We start from the raw sequence: 18,809 nt of genomic DNA on the forward strand, positions 1-18,809 counted from the left end.
CCATGAAAGTCATGGGTCTGTGGTGTCACCTGATCCCAAATGTTGAAGGTCATCTTGGACAAAATAGCAAGATCCTGCCTCTTAGGAAAAAGTATCAAAATAATTGCATATCTGGGGGTAAAAGGGCCTTATTGAAAAGTCAATCTGCTATTTGTTATAAAATTGAAGGGTATAGTGGGTATTATGTCAACCAAAATAAATCAAACATAGAAAATATTGCATAATTTAACAGGTGGAATCACGAAAGAGTCAAATATCTACAGAGAAAACAGTGGTACCTTATCCCATGTAGTGTATGAGATGATACTGTGCTAATTTGCTTCATTAGAATAACCAGTTTACCATGTGTCTCATATCTTGTTGTAAACAAAATATACACACTGAAATTTATTCTTGTCTGGGACAGACATCAAGCTTAACTTCTTCAGTTTTATTTATCTCTGGTGTTCAGCATAGTGCCTGGCATATAAAAGGTGCTGTGTTTATTTTTAATACCTGAAATATTTGCTAGAAATTCCAGGTAACTTTGAGACATTTAGGAAAGGTATGTGATTTGTCGTAGAAGAAATATTATTCTCCCTATTTATACTATATTGGTGTCTGTTTAATGGAATTATTAATGTTATGTTAAATACTGTCCTTTTTTGGTGTTTGTTTGTTTTTGTTTTGTTTTGTTTTTTGAGACAGGGTCTCCCTGTAATCCCAGCTGTCCTGGAACTCACTATGTAGATCAGGCTGGCTTTGAACTCACGGAGAACCGCCTGCCTCTGCCTCCCAAGTGCTGGGACTACAGGCGTGTGCCACCACGCCCAGCAAATACTGTCCTTTTTTATACCTTTGTGTAACCAACAAGTACCTTTTAGAAAAAGTTTTCTTGCCAGGCATGGTGGCGCACGCCTTTGATCCCTGCACTCAGGAGGTAGAGGCAGAGGCAGGTGGATCTCTGTGAGTTCAAGGCCAGCCTGGCCTATATAGTGAGTTCCAGGAAAGCTGGGGCTACAATCTCACAGAGATCTGCTTGCCTCTGCCTCCTGAGTGCTGGGATTAAAGGTGTGTAACTTGACTTTTCTTTTTTTTTTTTTTAAGCCAGTGTTTTCCATTGTGGCCCAGGCTGGTTTAGAGGTCACTATTGTAGTTCAGGCTGGCTTCAGATTTGTGGCAGTCCTTCTGCCTTAGGCTTTAAAATTTTTTTTTATTTTTTTGTGTATGAGTGTAATTCCTGCATATATATATAAGCGCACCCATGTCATGCAGTGCCCCACTGAGGTCAGAAGAGGGTGTCAGATTCCCCTGGAATTGGAGTTATGGATAGTTGTCAGCTGCTGTTTAGGTGCTGGGAATTGAACCAGGTCCTCTATAAGAACAGCCAGTGCTCTTAACTGCTGAGCCATCTCTCTAGCCCCTGCCTTAGTCTTTTGATTTCTGGTATTGCAGGAATGAGCTACCAGGCCTGGTGTTTGTTTTGTTTTGTTTTGTTTTGTTTTTTGAAACAGGGGCTTATGTAGTCCAAGGTAGTCTTTTGAACTTGCTATGTAGTCAAGGATGGGCTTGAACTCATGATCCTCCTGTCTTCCCCTTGCAAGTGCTAGAATTACAGGCATACAACACTGTATCTGGGTGTTTCTTTTCTTCAAGTTTTATAATTGGTGCTCTCCAGCCTTCCAACACCTAAACTATCAATGAATTAGTTATCTGTTGCTGTAAAACAAATTACCTTAAAGATTAATAGTGTAAAAAACAGCAGATACTTACGATCTCACAGGTTCTATGGGTCAGGCATATGGGAGGGTACCTCTTATGAGGAGTCTCCTGAAGGTGCAGTCCCCTAAAAGCCTGCCTGATCAGGAGGATGTACTTTAGAGTTCCTTCCTGATTGTTGGAAGGAGGACTTGATTCCTTACCACAATGACCTCTCCACAGGTGGTATGAGTGACCCTCTGACTTGGCTGCTGTTGGTTTTCTCTAGAGTAGATATTTTAAAAGAATAAAGCTTGGCATTGTGGCACAGGCCTTTAATCCTAGCATTTGGGAGGCAGATGCAGGCAGATTTCTGTGAGTTCAAGGCCAGCCTGGTCTACATAGTGCGTTCCAGGACAGCTGGGGCTACAGGGAGACCCTGTCTCAAAAAGATAAACCCCCCCCCAAAAAAAAGATAATACATGTAATAAAAAAAGAAACAGGTATCTCTTAAAAAAAAAGAAAAGAATTGTAACTAGCTACTGAAAGATTTATATAACTACAGATAAGGTTATTTTATTTTATTTTATTTTGGTCTTTTTTGAGACAGGGTCTCCCTGTAGCTCCAGCTGTCCTTGAACTCACAGAGATCCACCTGCCTCTGCCTCCCGAGTGCTGGGATTAAAGGTGTGCACCACCACACCTGGCTAGATAAGGTTATTTTTATCTATTAATGAGAATACTTAGCAAAAAAGAAGCAATTTAGAGAAGATACATGGTCATAAATATATGCATTGTGTCATGTCATTAGCAATTTCAAATGTGAAAACCAGGGTAGAGACATGCATGCATTCAGTCCTAGCACCACACACAAAAGTCCAACATAAAATTGGACCATTTTGTGACATTTTTCACTCCTCCTGATAGAAAAAGTACAATTAAAACACGTAATATATAAAAAATTATGCCCCGGGAGAGAGATAAAATTTTGTGTTTTTTTTTTTGTTTGTTTGTTTTTGTTTTTTGTTTAGCAAGATAAAATTTAAAAAGCTAAGGTCATTTTATTTGAGAGGTTTTCTCTTTCATTTTTGTGAGTTTCTTTTCAGTGAGCATATATTACTTTCACAATTGGGGAAAAAATGAATTTAATCTCATGCTGGGGTCTAAATTGACAAAGAAAAATAACCACCTTGAATTATGATCTGCTTAAGATACAAAATCTCAGCAAATACAGATTTCATAAAGCAAGGCCTAACATTAAGCAACACACTGTGAACAATGGATAATTTGTTTCTAGTTTCACTCAGAAATTCTTCAAAAGGTCACAGGCTAAAATTTTGCTTCTGTGTACATTCTAATGAGTTTCTAAAAGACCCCTCAGACTATGCTGGGGAATAGAGATTTTATTAAAATTCACTTAATGTACATAGAGTTTTCTCTACTAGTAAAAGTACCTAACTCATCTTTTTTATGTATCAGGAAATAAAAACACATAAAGAAAAGGTACCAAACATTACAGCTGGTTAAGCACATTTCCTGGAATGGATTCTGTCATTGGTATGTGCTATATTTAACATAACACCCAAAGAACTTTAAAAAATATATATTTTATTATCTTTCATTTTATGTGTATGAGTATATTGCCCGAGTATATGTAAGTGCACCCATGTTGTGCAGTGCCCACAGAAGTTAGAAGAAGGTGTCCAGTTCCCCTGGAAATGGAGTTACAGACAGTTGTTAGCTGCCATGTTGGTGCTAGGAACGAACCCAGGTCCTTTGCAAGAGCAGCTAGTGAGTGAGTGCTCTTAACCGCTGAGCCACCTCTCCAGCCCCAAATTTAAAATTTTTGAAGTTTTTTTTTCATTGTAATGTCATTTTAAGTATATAATTGGCACTCAAAGCTATTATTCTTTCAACAAAGTTAAATGATGCGGGGGTCTCTCCCTCTCTTCGCGGGTCGTTGGCCACTGGTCCACGAGGGCAGGGGGAGCAGAAGTGGTGAACGGAGTCAGGACGGCCAGTGAGCACAGATGGAAGAAAGCCCTTCTGGGGAGGCTGGTTTCATGGGGCAGTGAAACAAATGCAGTGATACAGCTCCAGACTCAGTGAAACGGCTCCATTTATTAGTGGGAGAACTAGAGAAATTATAGTGTGGAGGCAGTAGCCAAAGCCTCAGCTGATAGGTGCTCATAGTATGCTTTATTTACATGTGGCAGTGGGCTCCTATCGTCCGACTATCAGGCAATGCCTGATTATCATATAGAAAAAACCTGGGGGTAGTTTTTACTCCAGGTAACTATGCCAAAGGTCATGTTCCAAATAAGGTCAGGCATCCATGCTTGGTGGCACTTTCCAGGTAAGCCAGGAAGAGAGCAGGAGGCCCCCACTGAGAAGGGGAGTCCTTCCATTTGGGGCCGAGCCCCTTAGGGCTATCTGGACATGGAGAACTATAACCCTAACAGCAGGGTTTCCCAACATCTCCCCCTGTTTGATTTAAAATGGAGAAGTGTCATCACAAGCCTTAAGAGCCAATTCATCTATCTCGGGAGAATCCAAAGTTTGATAATTGACCATGACCTGCTTGGTAGTAATTCGAGCAATGGTAGTAATTTGTTGGTGAAGAAATTATATGAAACAGGGAGCAAGCATCAAAATGACACACAGCATGATCAGGGGGGCTAACAAAGGGTAAGCCAATTGCAAATTGCTGTGCCAGGAGTGAATGATACAGGAGATGGCTAAGCTGATAGTACAGAAGTGACTAAAATTAGGCAGAGTAGGATAACAACCCAAAATTTAATATTGAGCTGAGAAAACAAGCCTTATCTAATAAACATTTAAAAAACAATTTGGATGTTATAAAGGTGTCTCTAGGCAAAGGACTTAGCATGGAATCAAACTGGTTTTGCCAAGAAATGCATTCCAACCTCACTGTACCCTAAATGCTTGCCTTTTAGTTTATTCCCTTCCTACTATTCTGAATTTACAGACTTCCCAAATTTTTCATACACAGAAACCCTGATTCTCAAATAAAGAACCTATTTATACTCAATTCACAAATAAAGAACCTATTTACACCAGTTATCCCAACCATCACTGAAACACCAAAAGCCAATTCCCAAAGGCCCTTTCTAGTTTCTCTAAATACCTACCACCTAAGCAGGAGATTTGTTTCTGTCAAACCTAAACTTCAATCATACTGTTTCCACAGAAAATGGTGACTCCTTCTTTTTTTCTTTCATTCCCTTCTGTACATTCCTTCAGTGCAAAAGCCATTAGGAAAAGCTGAGCAAGTAGGCATCTGTGTATGTGCTTGGGGGAAAAGTTTAATCAGGATGAGGAGGGCATTCCTCTGGAGGAAACCAGTGTAAGGCAGAAAAAAAATGTTTGCAAGTGGCAGGCCTAGCAGAGAGTCATAATGAATGGAATAAGGAGAGACTCCAGAGGGCAGACACAGGGTATTAAGCATCCAAACAGGCAGAAAAGGGTAACTACTTGGGAGAATAGTCCACAGAGGGTGACCCAGTGGGATGTGGATGGCACTTATAAGAAAGGTAGCCCTAAATGGGTGTAGTGCCTGAGTGGTCTAAAGAGACAAGAAAGGTGGGCCCAGTAAGCATTTCTGGGCAGTGTGAGTCTTCTGTATGATAAGACAGGTGTCTCAGCACAAGAGGTTGAGCAGATGAAGGAACTGCTTCCCATGCACACTGGGAAGCAGTGCAGGACAAGGCATTCAAGCCTAAGCTGAGTAGACGATATCCATATTGACTGGAGAGTGGAACAGGGGCAGGAAGGAGTACTGGAACTTAAAGAGAAGAGGCCATCTGCTGGATTCAATTTTGTGTGGTCCCCAAGTTCAAGATTAAAGTAGTAAGCAACTCATGAAAACAGTGAGCTATTACCTGGATAAGAAATGCTCTTCTGACCAAAAAAGTGGAAAAGGAAAAAAAAATTCAGAGTAACAAACTAATAAGCTCAGAAATGTAATAGGAGATCTAAATTTGGTACATAAATAAGATACAAGTACTAGTTTAATTAACACGTACTTCTAAATGTAATTGATACACTGGGGTGGGAGAAGTTGATTCTGCTAGTGATGTATGAGGTACCCAGCTTTTGGTCCTCACTGAGCTCCCTGGTATTCAGACCTTCCACATTGAACCAAAGTTGGTTACTGGAACTAACAGAATTTAGCAAAAGTGAAAACGTGTCTGTGATGGTTAATATCAACTTGACAGGATCCCCTAGGAGTCAAGGCTCTGGATATACCTGTGTGTGATTTTGTAGATTAAGTTAGCCTCTGGCCATGCTTTTGAGTGACTGGCTAGCTTGATTAGGTTCACTGAGATGTGCAGACCTACCCCAACATGTGGGTAGTGCCCATCCATGTTTGTGGATACTGGACTACATAAAAAGGACAAAGCTGTGGGCTGGAGAGATGGCTCAGCAGTTAAGAGCACTCACTGGCTGCTGTTGCAGAGGACCCAGGTTCAATTCCCCCACCCACATGGTGGCTAAAAACTGTAACTCCAGTTCCAGGGGAATTGGACACCTTCTTCTAACTTCTGTGGGCATTGCATGACACAGTGCATTTACATACACTCAGACAATACACTCATTCACATAAAATAAAATAAAAATAATAAAATATTTTTTATAAAGGACAGCACTAGCTGAGTACTGTATCCATTATTCTCTGCTTCCTGACTACTGATGCATTGTGACCAGCTGCTTCAAGCTGCCGCAACCAGACTTTCTGTCATGATGCACTATACCCTTGGTCCATGAGCCAAAATAAATTCTTTCTCCTTTAGATTGCTTTTGTCAGAGCAGTAAGACAAGTATAACACAGTGTCTCTTCTGAGATTAGGTTACAAAAGGTAGAGGCTTTCGTTTTGGACTGGCTTGTTCTCTTTTTTAAAAAATTTTATTTTCTGTGTGCCTGTGTGTGTGTACACATGTGGCTGCAAGCATACCATGTATGGAGGTCAGAGGACAACTTGTGGAATTGGTCCTCTCCTTCAGCCATGTGAGTCCCAAGGATTGACCTTGGTCCTCAGGCTGTACCTTTACTAGCTGAGCCATTTCACCTAGCCCTCTAGGTACAGATCTTAGGTGTAGGTGGAATTTTTTTTTCTTTCTTTTTTTTCATTTTGAGACAGGGTCTCACTGTATAACCCTGGCTGGCCTCAAATTCACAGAGATCCACCTGCCTCATGTCTCTGAGTGCTGAGGTTAAAGTAAGCATCTCCATACCCAGCCCTTATGTACAATTCTTAGGTGTAAATGTAGAGTTAGAGTCTCTTATCACTGAATTTATACTTTAAAAACTTTATTTTATTTTATGTGTATGAATGTATTGCCTCCATGAATATGAGTGTACCCATGTTGTGCAATGCCTCAGAGGTCAGAAGAGGGCTTCAGATTCCCCTGGAACTGGAGTTAAGGACAGTTCATAGCCACCATGTGGGTGCTGGGAATCAAACCTGGGTCCTGTGCAAGAGCAGTCAGTGCTCTTAACTTCTGAGCCATCTCTCTAGCCCCTGAATTTATACTTTTTTGGTAGGCAAATAATACCTGTTTTTGTCTGGGAACCCATCTTTGTTCCTCTGCAAGAATAGTACATACTTTTAACCACTGAGACATCTCTCCAGCTCCAGTGCCTTTGTTTTCTGAAATAGGGTCTTGTGTAACCCAGGCTGGCCTCCAACTCACTGGGTGGCCAAAAATGAACTTCTGATCTTCTTGCCTCCATCTCTTGAGTGCTGGAATCACAGGTGTGTGCCACCACATCTGTTTTATGCCATGCTGGGAATGGAATCCAGGGCTTCATGGATTCTAGGCAAACACTCTCCCAACTGAGCCATATCCTCGACCCTGAAATGGTGCATTTATCATATTAAATTTTTGTCTTTCTTTTTTTCGGTCTTTTTGAGACAGAGTCTCCCTGTAGCCCCTGTTGGCCTGGAACTCACTCTGTAGTCCAGGCTGGCCTCAAACTCATAGAGATCCACCTGCCTCTGCCTCCCACGTGCTGGGACTAAAGGCATGTCCCATCATGACCTTCATATGTGTTTGTTTTTGAGACAAGGTCTTTACTGTGTAGCCCTGGCTAGCCTGGAACTCATTATGTAGACCAGGCTGCCCTTGAACTCACAGAGATCTGTCTGCCTCTGCCTCCCAAGTCCTGGGATTAAAGGTATGTCTCACCATGACTGGCATGTTTGTTTTGAGTATATTACCCAAAGGTTATTGTGTTAGAATGTTGGTCAGTGTGACACTATTGGGAGCTGATGGATCCCTCTAGTGGGAGGTGATGCCATTAGAAGTGCTTACCACAGTACATGTGGGACCTCAGGTCCTGTGAGGTTTTTATAAAAGGTCAAGACTGGCCCCTTCCTGCACTTTGGTTTCCTATCTTGCTGTGTGATCTTTTTCCATACGCTTCTGTCATGTTGCATCTATCATACTGTGATAGAGTCAAGGAGGTTCTGACCAGAGGTGGTACAAGGGGGGCTGCTGATCTTGGACTTTCAGCTTCCCAAACTGAACTACACAAACCTCTTTATATATTACTCAGCCTGAGCTATTTTGTTGTAGCATTGGAAAATGAACTATTGCACATACTAATATCTGATGTGAGACTGTAATTAGTTTATGCTTACAATGTATTTTTTACAAGAGTAATAAACTCTTAGTAATAAACTAAGTACTTAATAATACAAATCTCTTAATCTTATTTTAGAAAGTTTATTGGTAGTCTCACAAATTTATTCTTCCAAATAAATTTCACTCTCATTGTATCTCTGCCCTTTTTAGTATAATATAAAACTACTCTGTTTTCTTGCCTAGACTCTTTCCAATATATAACAAGAATATTCTTTTTAAAACATAAGCTCCTTCCTGGGCATGGTGGCACATAACTTTAATCCCAGCACTTGGGAGGCAGAGGCAGGCAGATCTCTGTCAGTTCAAGGCCAGTCTGGTCTACACAGTGAGTTCCAGGCCAGCTGGGGCTACAGAGAGACCCTGTCTCAAAAAGACCAAAAAAAAAAAAAAAAAAAAAAAAAAAACCCAAACGAAAAAATAACCCCATAAGCTCCCTTCCTTTAAATCCCCTCAATGTCTTTGCTTTTGGTTATTTCTTGCTGCATAATGAGGTATCCCAAAACTTTGTAGCCTAGAAACAACAAAGTTGGGTAGTTCTCTGTTCTGTATGGTGTTGGCTGAAGCTGGAGAATTCCTTCTAATATGGCTTTTTCAGTCACATGTCTGGCACCTCAGTGCTTCTTGGCTTTTCCATGATGGTGTCCCATTCTTCAGAATCTCTGTGTGTGGCCTTGGCTGCTCACAGCATGATGGTCTTAGAGCATTCATTCATATTTTGAATAGCAAGCTGCCTTCCAGGAGATGGAAAATAAAAAGCATCAGACCAACTTAAGGACTATGCTTGGAAGTAGCACTGTGTGCCATCTGCCATATATATATATAATGTGTGTGTGTGTATAAATGACACACGCACACACATCTAGTTTTGTTTTTGTCTTTGGCCTGGAAGTTACTAAGTAGACTAGGCTGGTCTCCATCTCACAGAGATCTGCCTGCTTCATGCCTGGATCTGTCATAAATGTATATACTTTGTTTTTTGACAGGGTCTCCCTGTAGCCCCAACTGGAATGTAACAGGCTATGTATAGACTAGGCTGGCCTTGATCGCACAGAGATCTGCCTGCTTTTGCCTCCTAAATGCTGGGATTAAAGGCTCACACAACCATACCTGGCTCTTTATCATATATTTTTACCTTCTGTCATCTTTTATTTGGTCAGCTAATCATAGGACCTACTAGATAACAAAGAAATAAAAAGGAAAATTTTACTTTTTTTTTTTTTGGTCTTTTTGAGACAAGGTCTCCTTGTAGCCCCAGCTGTCTTGGAACTCACTATGTAGACCAGGCTGGCCTTGAACTCACAGAGATCTGCCTGCCTCTGCCTCTGCCTCCCGAGTGCTGGGATTAAAGGCATGCACCACCACACCTGGCTTACTTTTTTTTTTTTTTTAACGAAAGATTTATTTCCCTTATTTTATGTGTATGAGTGTTTGCCTGCATGTAAGTATGTGCACCACATTTGTGGCTGGGGTGCCTGTGGAGGCCAGAAGGGGGTGTTGGATCCTCTGGAACTGGAGTTATAGATGGTTGTTAGCCATCATGTGGGTGCTGGGAACTAAACTCAGGTCCTCAGAAAGATCAACAGATGCTCTTAATTGCTGAGCCATCTCTCCAGTCCCCAGATTCTACTTTTTAATGGAAAAATTGACAAAGTCTTATTGGAGAAAAGCCCATGTGATTAGAGATAATGTGATCATATTTGGAAAATATAATCTGCCATATCATCAAAATCAAAATAAATTCAAAGCACTTAACATAGCTTAGAAGACTTTTTGTGATCTGACTTCTGCTTCTGTCTGACTTCATTGTCTCCATTTTCTCTTTTGCTTCCTTTGGTTCATCTACATTGATCTCTTTACTAGGCTTCAAACGTGTCATTCTCATTTCCTGCATCAGATTCATTTTATTTGCAACGACTGCCTTGAATGCTCTTCTTTGTATCTTTTCATGGGCCTGCCCATTTTCTTCATTTACATCTTTATTCAGATGCAGTATCTTCAAAGAGCTTTCCCAGACCATCTTCTTAGATGAATTCCGAGTCACTTGGTTATTTTATTTTATTTTATTTTATTTTGTTATTTTATTTTTTGAGACAGGGTCTTACTCTAGCACGAGTTGGCCTTGTGTGCCACCACGCCCAGCTCACTTACTTAATTATTCTTAATTTTGCCTTTTCTTGGTCATAAATATTGGTGCTGTTTGTAGGAACCTGAGAGGCCTGCATACAACTTTTGCTCCCTACCTGCCTTCTGAGCAAGATGAGAAATAAGAATAAAGATGGAGACCAAAAATATATTTAAAATTTTTATGTTTATAATATTTATGTGTACCTTATAAAGACATAATTACATACATATGTATATGTTATGTCACAAATATGTATAATTGATCAGTGCTAAGTTGATGACCCAAATGGGGCCTACTAATTATTAGGCAGATTTACCCACCCATTCCTAGGTAGTTTCGGCTACTCCTCATGGTCAGGCTAGGACCCTATCAACTCTTGGAATGCTAAGGCAGAGGACATTTCTTATGCTCATTAGCAAGCCTGTTCCCAAGTAAAGACTGGTAGAGTTGAATTTTCTCATTTTTGTCAGTTTGACAAAACAGAATAAAGGAAGTGTCAGGGTAACTCTCAGGTCTCAGACGCAGGAAACAGTGGATTGTGATATATACGCACTAAGATCGGAAATGTAGTGGGACAGTTATAAATTAAGTCTTAGAAACATTGAGCTTGAAGTGCCTACAAGATATCTTTGTAGAGAATCTAAATAGACATTTGGATAAACTTGAAATTCAAGAGGGAAATGTACACTATACATACAGATTTTCTATTATTGCATTAATTTATAATGCTATATAACAGCCTATCACAAGCATAGAAGCTTAAAATAACAGCTGTTTCTGTGAGTCAGGAGCAGGGTTCTGTGGTCAGGCTTTCACCAGATCCAGTCACAGGCCCTGTGGGGCTGCAGTTTCAGCTGTGGCTGGGCTTCTCTTCCATTTTCACTGGTTGGTGGTAGAATTTGGTTCCTTACAGTTCTAGGACTTAGGCACTTCGCTTCCTAGAGGCCACTTGCTATGGAGACCTTTTGCTTCTTCACTTCCAGTGGAAAGTAGCTTTACTGCTTCATTACTTTTTGCAGTGCTGAGTATCAAACCTAGAGCTTTGTGCATGCTGAGCAAATACTGCGTCACTGAGCTCCCTCCGGCTCCAGCTGTTTGTACCTCTTTTAAAAGCTCACATGGCTAGGTCAGGCCCAGCCAGGATAACATCCCTTTTGATTATCTCAAAGTAATTGATTCAGGACCTTAATTAAACCTGCAGAGTCTCTTTTGCCATATAATGTAGCAATCACAGTGTTATCCTACTCTATTTGCAAATCCTTCTCACACTCAGGTAAAGTACTATTGCAGGGTGTGTATATGAGGGAGTGGGACTTCAGGGGCCATCTTAGTCATTAGCAGTTGTCATAGCAGCAGCATCCAAATAGTTAATGCATGAGATTGCCCAAGAACTGACTTTGTTCAGGGAGAAGAGAGAATTAGGCAGAACTTCAGAATTATTGATACCTAGAAGATATGAATGAATATGTTAATTTTTGGACTCATAGCATTTACTTTTATGGCGGGCGTATAATAGGTATCCAATAAATATTTGTTGGAATTTTTTTCTGATCTCATATTTTTTTAAACATTTTATTTTATTTTATGTGTATGAGTGGATTGTCTGTGAGTGCACCCGTGTCGTGCAGTGCCGCAGAGGTCAGAAGACGGCTTCGGATTCCCCTGGAACTGGAGTTAAGGACAGTTCCTAGCTGCCACATGGGTGCTGGGAATCGAACCTGGGTCCTCTGCAAGAGGAGTCAGTGCTCTTAACCACTGAGCCATCTCTCCATCCCCAGATCTCATATTTTTAAAAAGTGATATGTAGGAGCTGGGGAGATGGCTCAGTTGGTAAAGTGCTTGCCGTTCAAGCATGAAGATTTGTGATTGGATCCCCAGGACCCATGTAAAAAGCTGGGGAGATAGAGACAAGCAAATCTCTGGAGTTTGCTGGCCAGCCAGTCTAGCCTAAACAGTGAGCTCCAGATTCAGTGAGAGACTCTGTCTCAAAAAATAAGGTAGAAAGGCTGGGCATCTAGACTGGCCAGCAAACCCCAGGGCTCCTCCTGTCTCTGCTTCCCCAGGACTGGGATTGCAGGTAGGAGCTGCCATGTTTGTTTTCTTATGTGGGTGCTGGGGTCTAAACTCAGGTTCTCATGCTTGAGGCAAGCACTTTACTGACTGAGCCATCTCCTCAGCCCCTGATCTTGTGTGCTTGTGTGGGTACATGTGTGAGATCTGTGAATATATGTATGCATGTGGATGTGAGTGTGAACGTGTGTGCCATAGTATGTGTGGAAAGGTAACAAGACAACCTTTGGGTGTCGGTCCTTGCTTTTCCAGCTTGTTTTAGGCAAGGTTTCTTTTCCACTTTGTAAGCCAGGCTAGCTAGCCCATCAACTTCTGGAGATTCTTGAGGTAGAGAATCTCAGGATTTTATTTATATAAAATCTTGGGTTTATATTTCTTCCTTTGAGTGTAGTAATTCATGTTACTCTCACCTAACATAAAGTTTTATTAAAATCTGATGAGCCTATTTTTTTTTATTATTTATAAATGATTTCCTCTTTCTACCTGAATGTTCAAAGGATTTTTCCCCTCCTTAAACCAAAGTTAAATAGTTTTCTTAAACTGTGTTCTGATGTTGGTCATTTTGGGTCAGTTTTTCCAGGTGTGTGGTTGCCCTTTAAATATATAAATATATAGTCTAAAGTGGTTCCCCCCTCTTGTCCAGATGGGATAGTAAACATCTAGAATCCCAGCATTCAAGAGGTTTAGTCAGGAAACACCCCAAGTGCTAGGCCAGTCTGGGTTACATGCAAGACACTATCTCAAAAATTTTAAAAAGAAAAAAAAATTCTTTTTAAACTTAAGAAAAAGAAAAGCATCAGGCAAGTGCTTAGGTTCTCACCTAGAGGTCAGAGACAAGAGGGTCACAAATTTGAGGCTAGTCTGAGCTACATAGCCAGTTCAAAGTCAGCCTGAGTAACTTAGTCAGACCATTGGGAAAAAAAGGCAAGAAAGAGATATATGGGGCCAATGAGATGGCTGAGCCATCAAGTCTCATGATCTGAGTTTGATTCCTGAGACTCACATGGTAAAATCAGTTTCATAATTTTTAAAAAATATTATTTTTATTTTATGTGTCTGAGTGTATTGCCTGCATGTATGTGAGTGCACCCATGTTGTGCAGTGTTGCAGAGGTCAGAAGAGGGCTTCACATTCCCCTGGAACTGGAATTAAGGACTGTTCGTAGTTGCCATGTGGGTGCTGGGAATTGAACCCCGGGTCCTCTGCAAGAGCAGTCAGTGCTCTTAACCACTGAGCCATCTCTCCAGCCCATTTTTATAAATTTTTTAAAAAAGTGGTTTCATTCATTCAGAATTGGTGTTGCACACCTTTAGTCCCAGCAGGTGGATCTCTGTGAGATTGAGGCCAGCCTGGTCTACATAGTGAGTTCTAGGCCAGCTAGTGTCACAGAGAGACCCTGTCTCAAAAAGACCAGAAAAAAAAAGAGTGGTTTCATGGTTTCATTTATTCAGAATTTACTTGGCCTTTTTTTCTTTTTCTCACCCTTATCTAAACCTGTTTCACTTTTTCCCTAAGGTCAGTTTGGAGTTTAATTTCAGCATTATTTCCTCAGTGTGGGTTTCTTGGCAGAGTGATTCTTCGACTAGATAGTTCAGAATTTTGTTGTTCAACAGGGTTTGATAGCTACATATATCGGTACTTAAAGTTAAATTTTAACAGTTCAAACGTTTGGATTCTCACCTGTATTAGCCATGTTATAGGTGTTTAAAATAGTCACACATAGCTGGGCGTGGTGGCACATGCCTTTAGTCCCAGCAATTGGGAGGCAGAGGCAGGCAGATCTCTGTGAGTTCAAGGCCAGCCTCGTCTTCATAGTGAGTTCCAGGCCAGCTGGGGCAACTGGGAGACCCTGTTTCAAAAAGACTGAAAAAAAAAAAAAAAAAAAAAAAAAAGATAAAGTCACATGTAGCTGGCTAGCAGGTGTTGCTGATACAGAATATCATTGCAGAAAATCCTAATGGGGATTTAGAGTGTGCCACAGTTCTTCATACTCAACCATAGACCTGTTGCACACGTCTGCACATAGCAGCATTCAGATATTCTTCTGTTTTGTTCCTGAATTGGCTGGTTGTGCTTTTCATAAGGATGTGTTACCATTTGGGAATCTGTCATATTCGCTAGGCTTACTGTGCTCTTGTGTGTGTACTTCTACTTCCTTTGTGTCGTGTTCAGGTTTTTATTAGTGTGCATGCATGCATATATTTGCACTTTGTCCTCATTTAGGTGTAGATGCCCGTGAGCTTGTAGCCTTACTATTCTGAGTTCTCTGCTAGTCTGTGGAGGGGCTTATGGAGAATCAAGCTGTATTGTCACCAGGTTCATCTTCTAAAATTCTCTTTTGAACTTTCAGGGTTTTTTCTTCCATAATCTTGAGTTAATTATGTAATTATGTAATTCTATAGCTTCTGTTATACCAGTTCCCTTGCACCCTAAGTCCCACCCCTCCATTTGGTTGTCTCTATTGTCAAATTCATTATCTCTTACTGACTTAGCAAAACTTTGAGCATATCACATTTACTTTACTTGCACCATTTCCAAATTGAGAAAGTTTGACTTGGGTGGTTTTGCAGAAGAACCTCTTTGGAATTCTATCAGCATTAACAGGGTCTAATATCAACAGTGAACACAGTTCTGATACTTACATATAGAATGCCACTTTGGAGTGGAGTAGAGATGCATTCCTAGGCAGTGTGACTGAGCTTCTTCTTTAGGTCAGTGTAAATGCGATCCCCTCAAAGAAAATGTTTTCATGTGCGTTGGAGCTGTTGTTAAGCTACTCCCTCAGGTGTACAGTTGACTGTCTTACCTCAGTTGGTCTTAACTTTGTTCTGGGTTTTACAAATTCAACTATTTCTGAACAGTTTCCTGTTGTTTTCCATTGACCACAGGCTTGCAGCCTAGATTTTTCTTGATCTGTTTTTCTTAAGTTTGAATTCAGTGTGTAAGGTAACGAGTTACGTGCATTTATTGCAGACACTCTTCAATTGCTTTTGGTTGGAAGGAAACAGCTCTATTTCTGTGGGTCACCATCAGTCCCTCTTTACATAGTGCCAGGTGAAAGATTTCATCTTGAAGGTCGAAGTTTATGACTTCCACAAAGAAACTGTGAAAACTGAAATTTCTAAATTTAAAATTTGCTCAGTTTTGTTATATATTGGAAATTAGAGATTGTGATATAAATATTGGTAGCTGTGGTTGATAAAGGTTTCCTAAAATGGCACGATTTTCAGTGAAAAATAGTTGTTGAGTCATTTTGATGGGTAAAGTCTCAATATTTTTCCCTCTTAGCTTCCAATAAAAACAGGACAGCAGAACACGCATACCAAAGTCAGCACCGAACACAATAAGGAATGTCTGATTAATATTTCCAAATACAAGTTTTCCTTGGTTATAAGTGGCCTCACTACTATCTTAAAGAATGTTAACAATATGGTAAGTATTTGGCTTACTGATTTTTTTCATTTTGGAGAATTGCTTTATTTTGGTTCTGACCTGGAAGTTTGAAGCAGTATGTTTTAAAGTATGGGAAATAATTTTCTGTGGATTTAAGTCAGGATTCATTTATTTTATGGATGAGCATAAGTTTAACTCTCTTTCGTTTTTTTATAGTTTTTTATTCTTATCCCTCAGAAGCTTCTCTTATTCACTCTTTCCTTTTCCAGTACTTTCTTGACTTTCGTATTGCATGTGGACTGATCATAGTACAGAATCTTTTTCCTTTTTCTTTTTCTTTTCTTTCTGCTTCTTCCTTCCGTCCCCTCCTACCTAAGCCACAGCTCCAGCCCTGTAGTATAGAATCTGCTAATGTGCTTTCTTTTACTGCTTCTTTGTATTCACGTATCAGATCGTCCCTGTCCCAAATACATGATGAATAAACTGTAACCTTTACTCCTAAAATGTGGGATTAATTTTTATGATCATACCCCCTCAACCTGTGACAAATTGTATAGTAGTTAATCAGTGTTGAAACAACTTTCCTGTTTCTTAGCAGTTAATTTCATTAAGTAATTCCAATATTAAAAGCTCAAAACTCCCCCTTTTCCAATTCCTTTAACTTTAATGTACTCTAGCTGCTCTCCCTCAGTACTTTTGAGCGTACAGTGTCTCATCAATCTGAGGTAATCCCTCCCTCTAACAACTTCTGTCCAATAATCTTCATGCTTTATTTGAAGCAACTGTTCTGGGTTTTTCTCAACTTTCTGCTTTTCTCTAGTACTTGTAATCTCAACTGATACTGTTTTTATTGAGCTATGAGACAACTTCTAGTTGTAAAATTTGAGGAGCAGCTTCATTGTTTTATTAGCAAGCATAATCTTTGGTGCATTTCCTTTTGAGAAAACTGGCTTAAGTGTTATCTCAGAGTTATAGGACTGATGAATTGGAGACATGGGCAGTCATTTATTTGTCTTATAAATATATTGCTTTTCTGTGGAAAAAAGCAAACTTTTCTGAAAAGCACAGGACCTTTTATAAAATGTAAAATGACTCACAGAAATACATTTAATGTTTTGCCATCGCTCTTTTTGCCCGCTGTGTGGAGCCCAGTAGTAGAATTTTCCTTGTATGAAAATGTGGTCACATTGCCAGTATATTGAAATATTTTGGTATTTGGGATCCTATCTAAAACAAAAACACTGTTGTGATGTTGGCATTTATTTAGTATTTACTTAAAAATTACATGGCCAACAAGATAGCACAGTGGGTGAAGACACTTGCCATACAAGCCTGGTGACCCAAGTTCCATCCTCGGAACCCATGATGAAAGGAGAAAACTGATCCCTGAAAGTTGTCCTTTGACCTCCACATGTGTATCATGGTGCACCATGCTACACACGCAGAGTAATAATAAGGTAGAGTATCATTTTGTTTTGATAAGAATTAAGAGTAGTTGTGGTAGGAAAGGATGGTTAACTCAAGACTTGTACAGGTCTCTAAATCATTAATTTTATTTTTTTTCTCTTTTCCCCCTTTCTGTTTCCCTTCCCCCCCATCCCTAACCCCTTTTCTCCCTCCCTCTTTTCTTGTTTTTTTCTTTTGTTATTGGCTCATTTAGCCCAGGCTGGCCTCAAACTTGCTATGTAGCTGAGGCTAGCCTTGAACTTTAGATCTTCCTGCCTCTATTTCCAAAGTGCTGTAATTACCAATGTGTTCCCACCATGCCTGGCAAAATATGGATGTTTTATAACATAAAGCCAACATATTTTACTGTTACATGGCTAATGGCAGACTTTAAGAAAATACCCGTTTGCCCAGAAATTTATTTTGTGTTGGAGTAAAATAAGAAATTATATATATATATTTACACACAGAAGGTAAAAATAGAAGATCATTAATTTTTCTTGATTTTTAGTCTCATATTTCATGTGTGTGTGCTGATTTATAGTGGAGAGTGTTAATCAGCTTCTATGTTCTGAATATCTTTTTCTTTTAGAGGATATTTGGAGAAGCTGCTGAAAAAAATTTATATCTCTCTCAGTTGATTATATTGGATACACTGGAAAAATGTCTTGCTGGGGTAAGTCAATTCTAAAGTAAGCAGGCTTGTGAATTCAATGTTGAGAAAGAACTGACATAGTAAAGTCTTGGTGTGGACATTGAGGCATGAAGAGCTTTTGTTTAAGATGTATGAATATGAATCTTGTTAACATAGTTGACTAGGTGGTGTAGAATTAGAGAAAATTATTCTCTCAACTTGTACACTATATAGATATTAAGTTTACTTAGAAAATGTTTACATTTGGGTCATATATCTCTTAGGTTTTTTGTTTTTTTTTTGTTTTTTTTTAAATTCTCAGATGGGTCTCACTATATAGCCCTGGCTGGCTTGGAACTTGCTATGTAGACCAGGCTGGCCTTAAACTCAGTCTGCCTGCCTTCACTTCCTGGGTCTTAGGAGTAAATGGTGTGCCACCATGCTTGGCACTGTGGAAAGATGTTTATAAAGAAGTCACTTTTTTAGTTATGTTCTCAGCCATTTTTAGGCCTGAAGCATTATGTAGCTGGAAGAATGTGACTCAGAAGACCAAGAGGAACCTTCTTTTCCCTCTTTGATGAAGATGGTTTCAATATTTACTGTTCAAATCTATATAAAAGACACCTTGAAAATGCCTTTCTTTTTGAGGCTTGATATTACCATCATAATTACTTTGCATAAATATGAACATACATACTAGATATGTAGAGGGTACCACAGGGTTCTCTTCCAGGTTTCCTCTAAGTGTATTTCAACCATGACTTCATGTGAGGTTTTTTTTTTTTTAATATATAT

The 18,809-nt window shown here is 39.8% G+C and overlaps 1 protein-coding gene across 6 annotated transcripts in view; it reads left to right on the forward strand.

Annotated features, from left to right (window-relative positions):
* Nf1 (neurofibromin 1) overlaps positions 1 to 18,809 on the forward strand; it is a 314,026-nt gene that overhangs the window by 38,762 nt on the left and 256,455 nt on the right. For all 6 annotated transcript variants that reach the window (XM_029557899.1, XM_029557898.1, XM_029557900.1 and 3 more), the window contains exons 2-3: positions 15,830 to 15,973; positions 17,973 to 18,056. In XM_029557899.1, the coding sequence (XP_029413759.1) occupies positions 15,830 to 15,973; positions 17,973 to 18,056 (228 nt within the window). The remainder of the gene's footprint in view (positions 1 to 15,829; positions 15,974 to 17,972; positions 18,057 to 18,809) is intronic.

Source organism: Nannospalax galili, unplaced genomic scaffold, assembly GCF_000622305.1.
Source record: "Nannospalax galili isolate Female #2095 unplaced genomic scaffold, S.galili_v1.0 scaffold8, whole genome shotgun sequence".
Lineage (NCBI taxonomy): Eukaryota > Metazoa > Chordata > Mammalia > Rodentia > Spalacidae > Nannospalax > Nannospalax galili.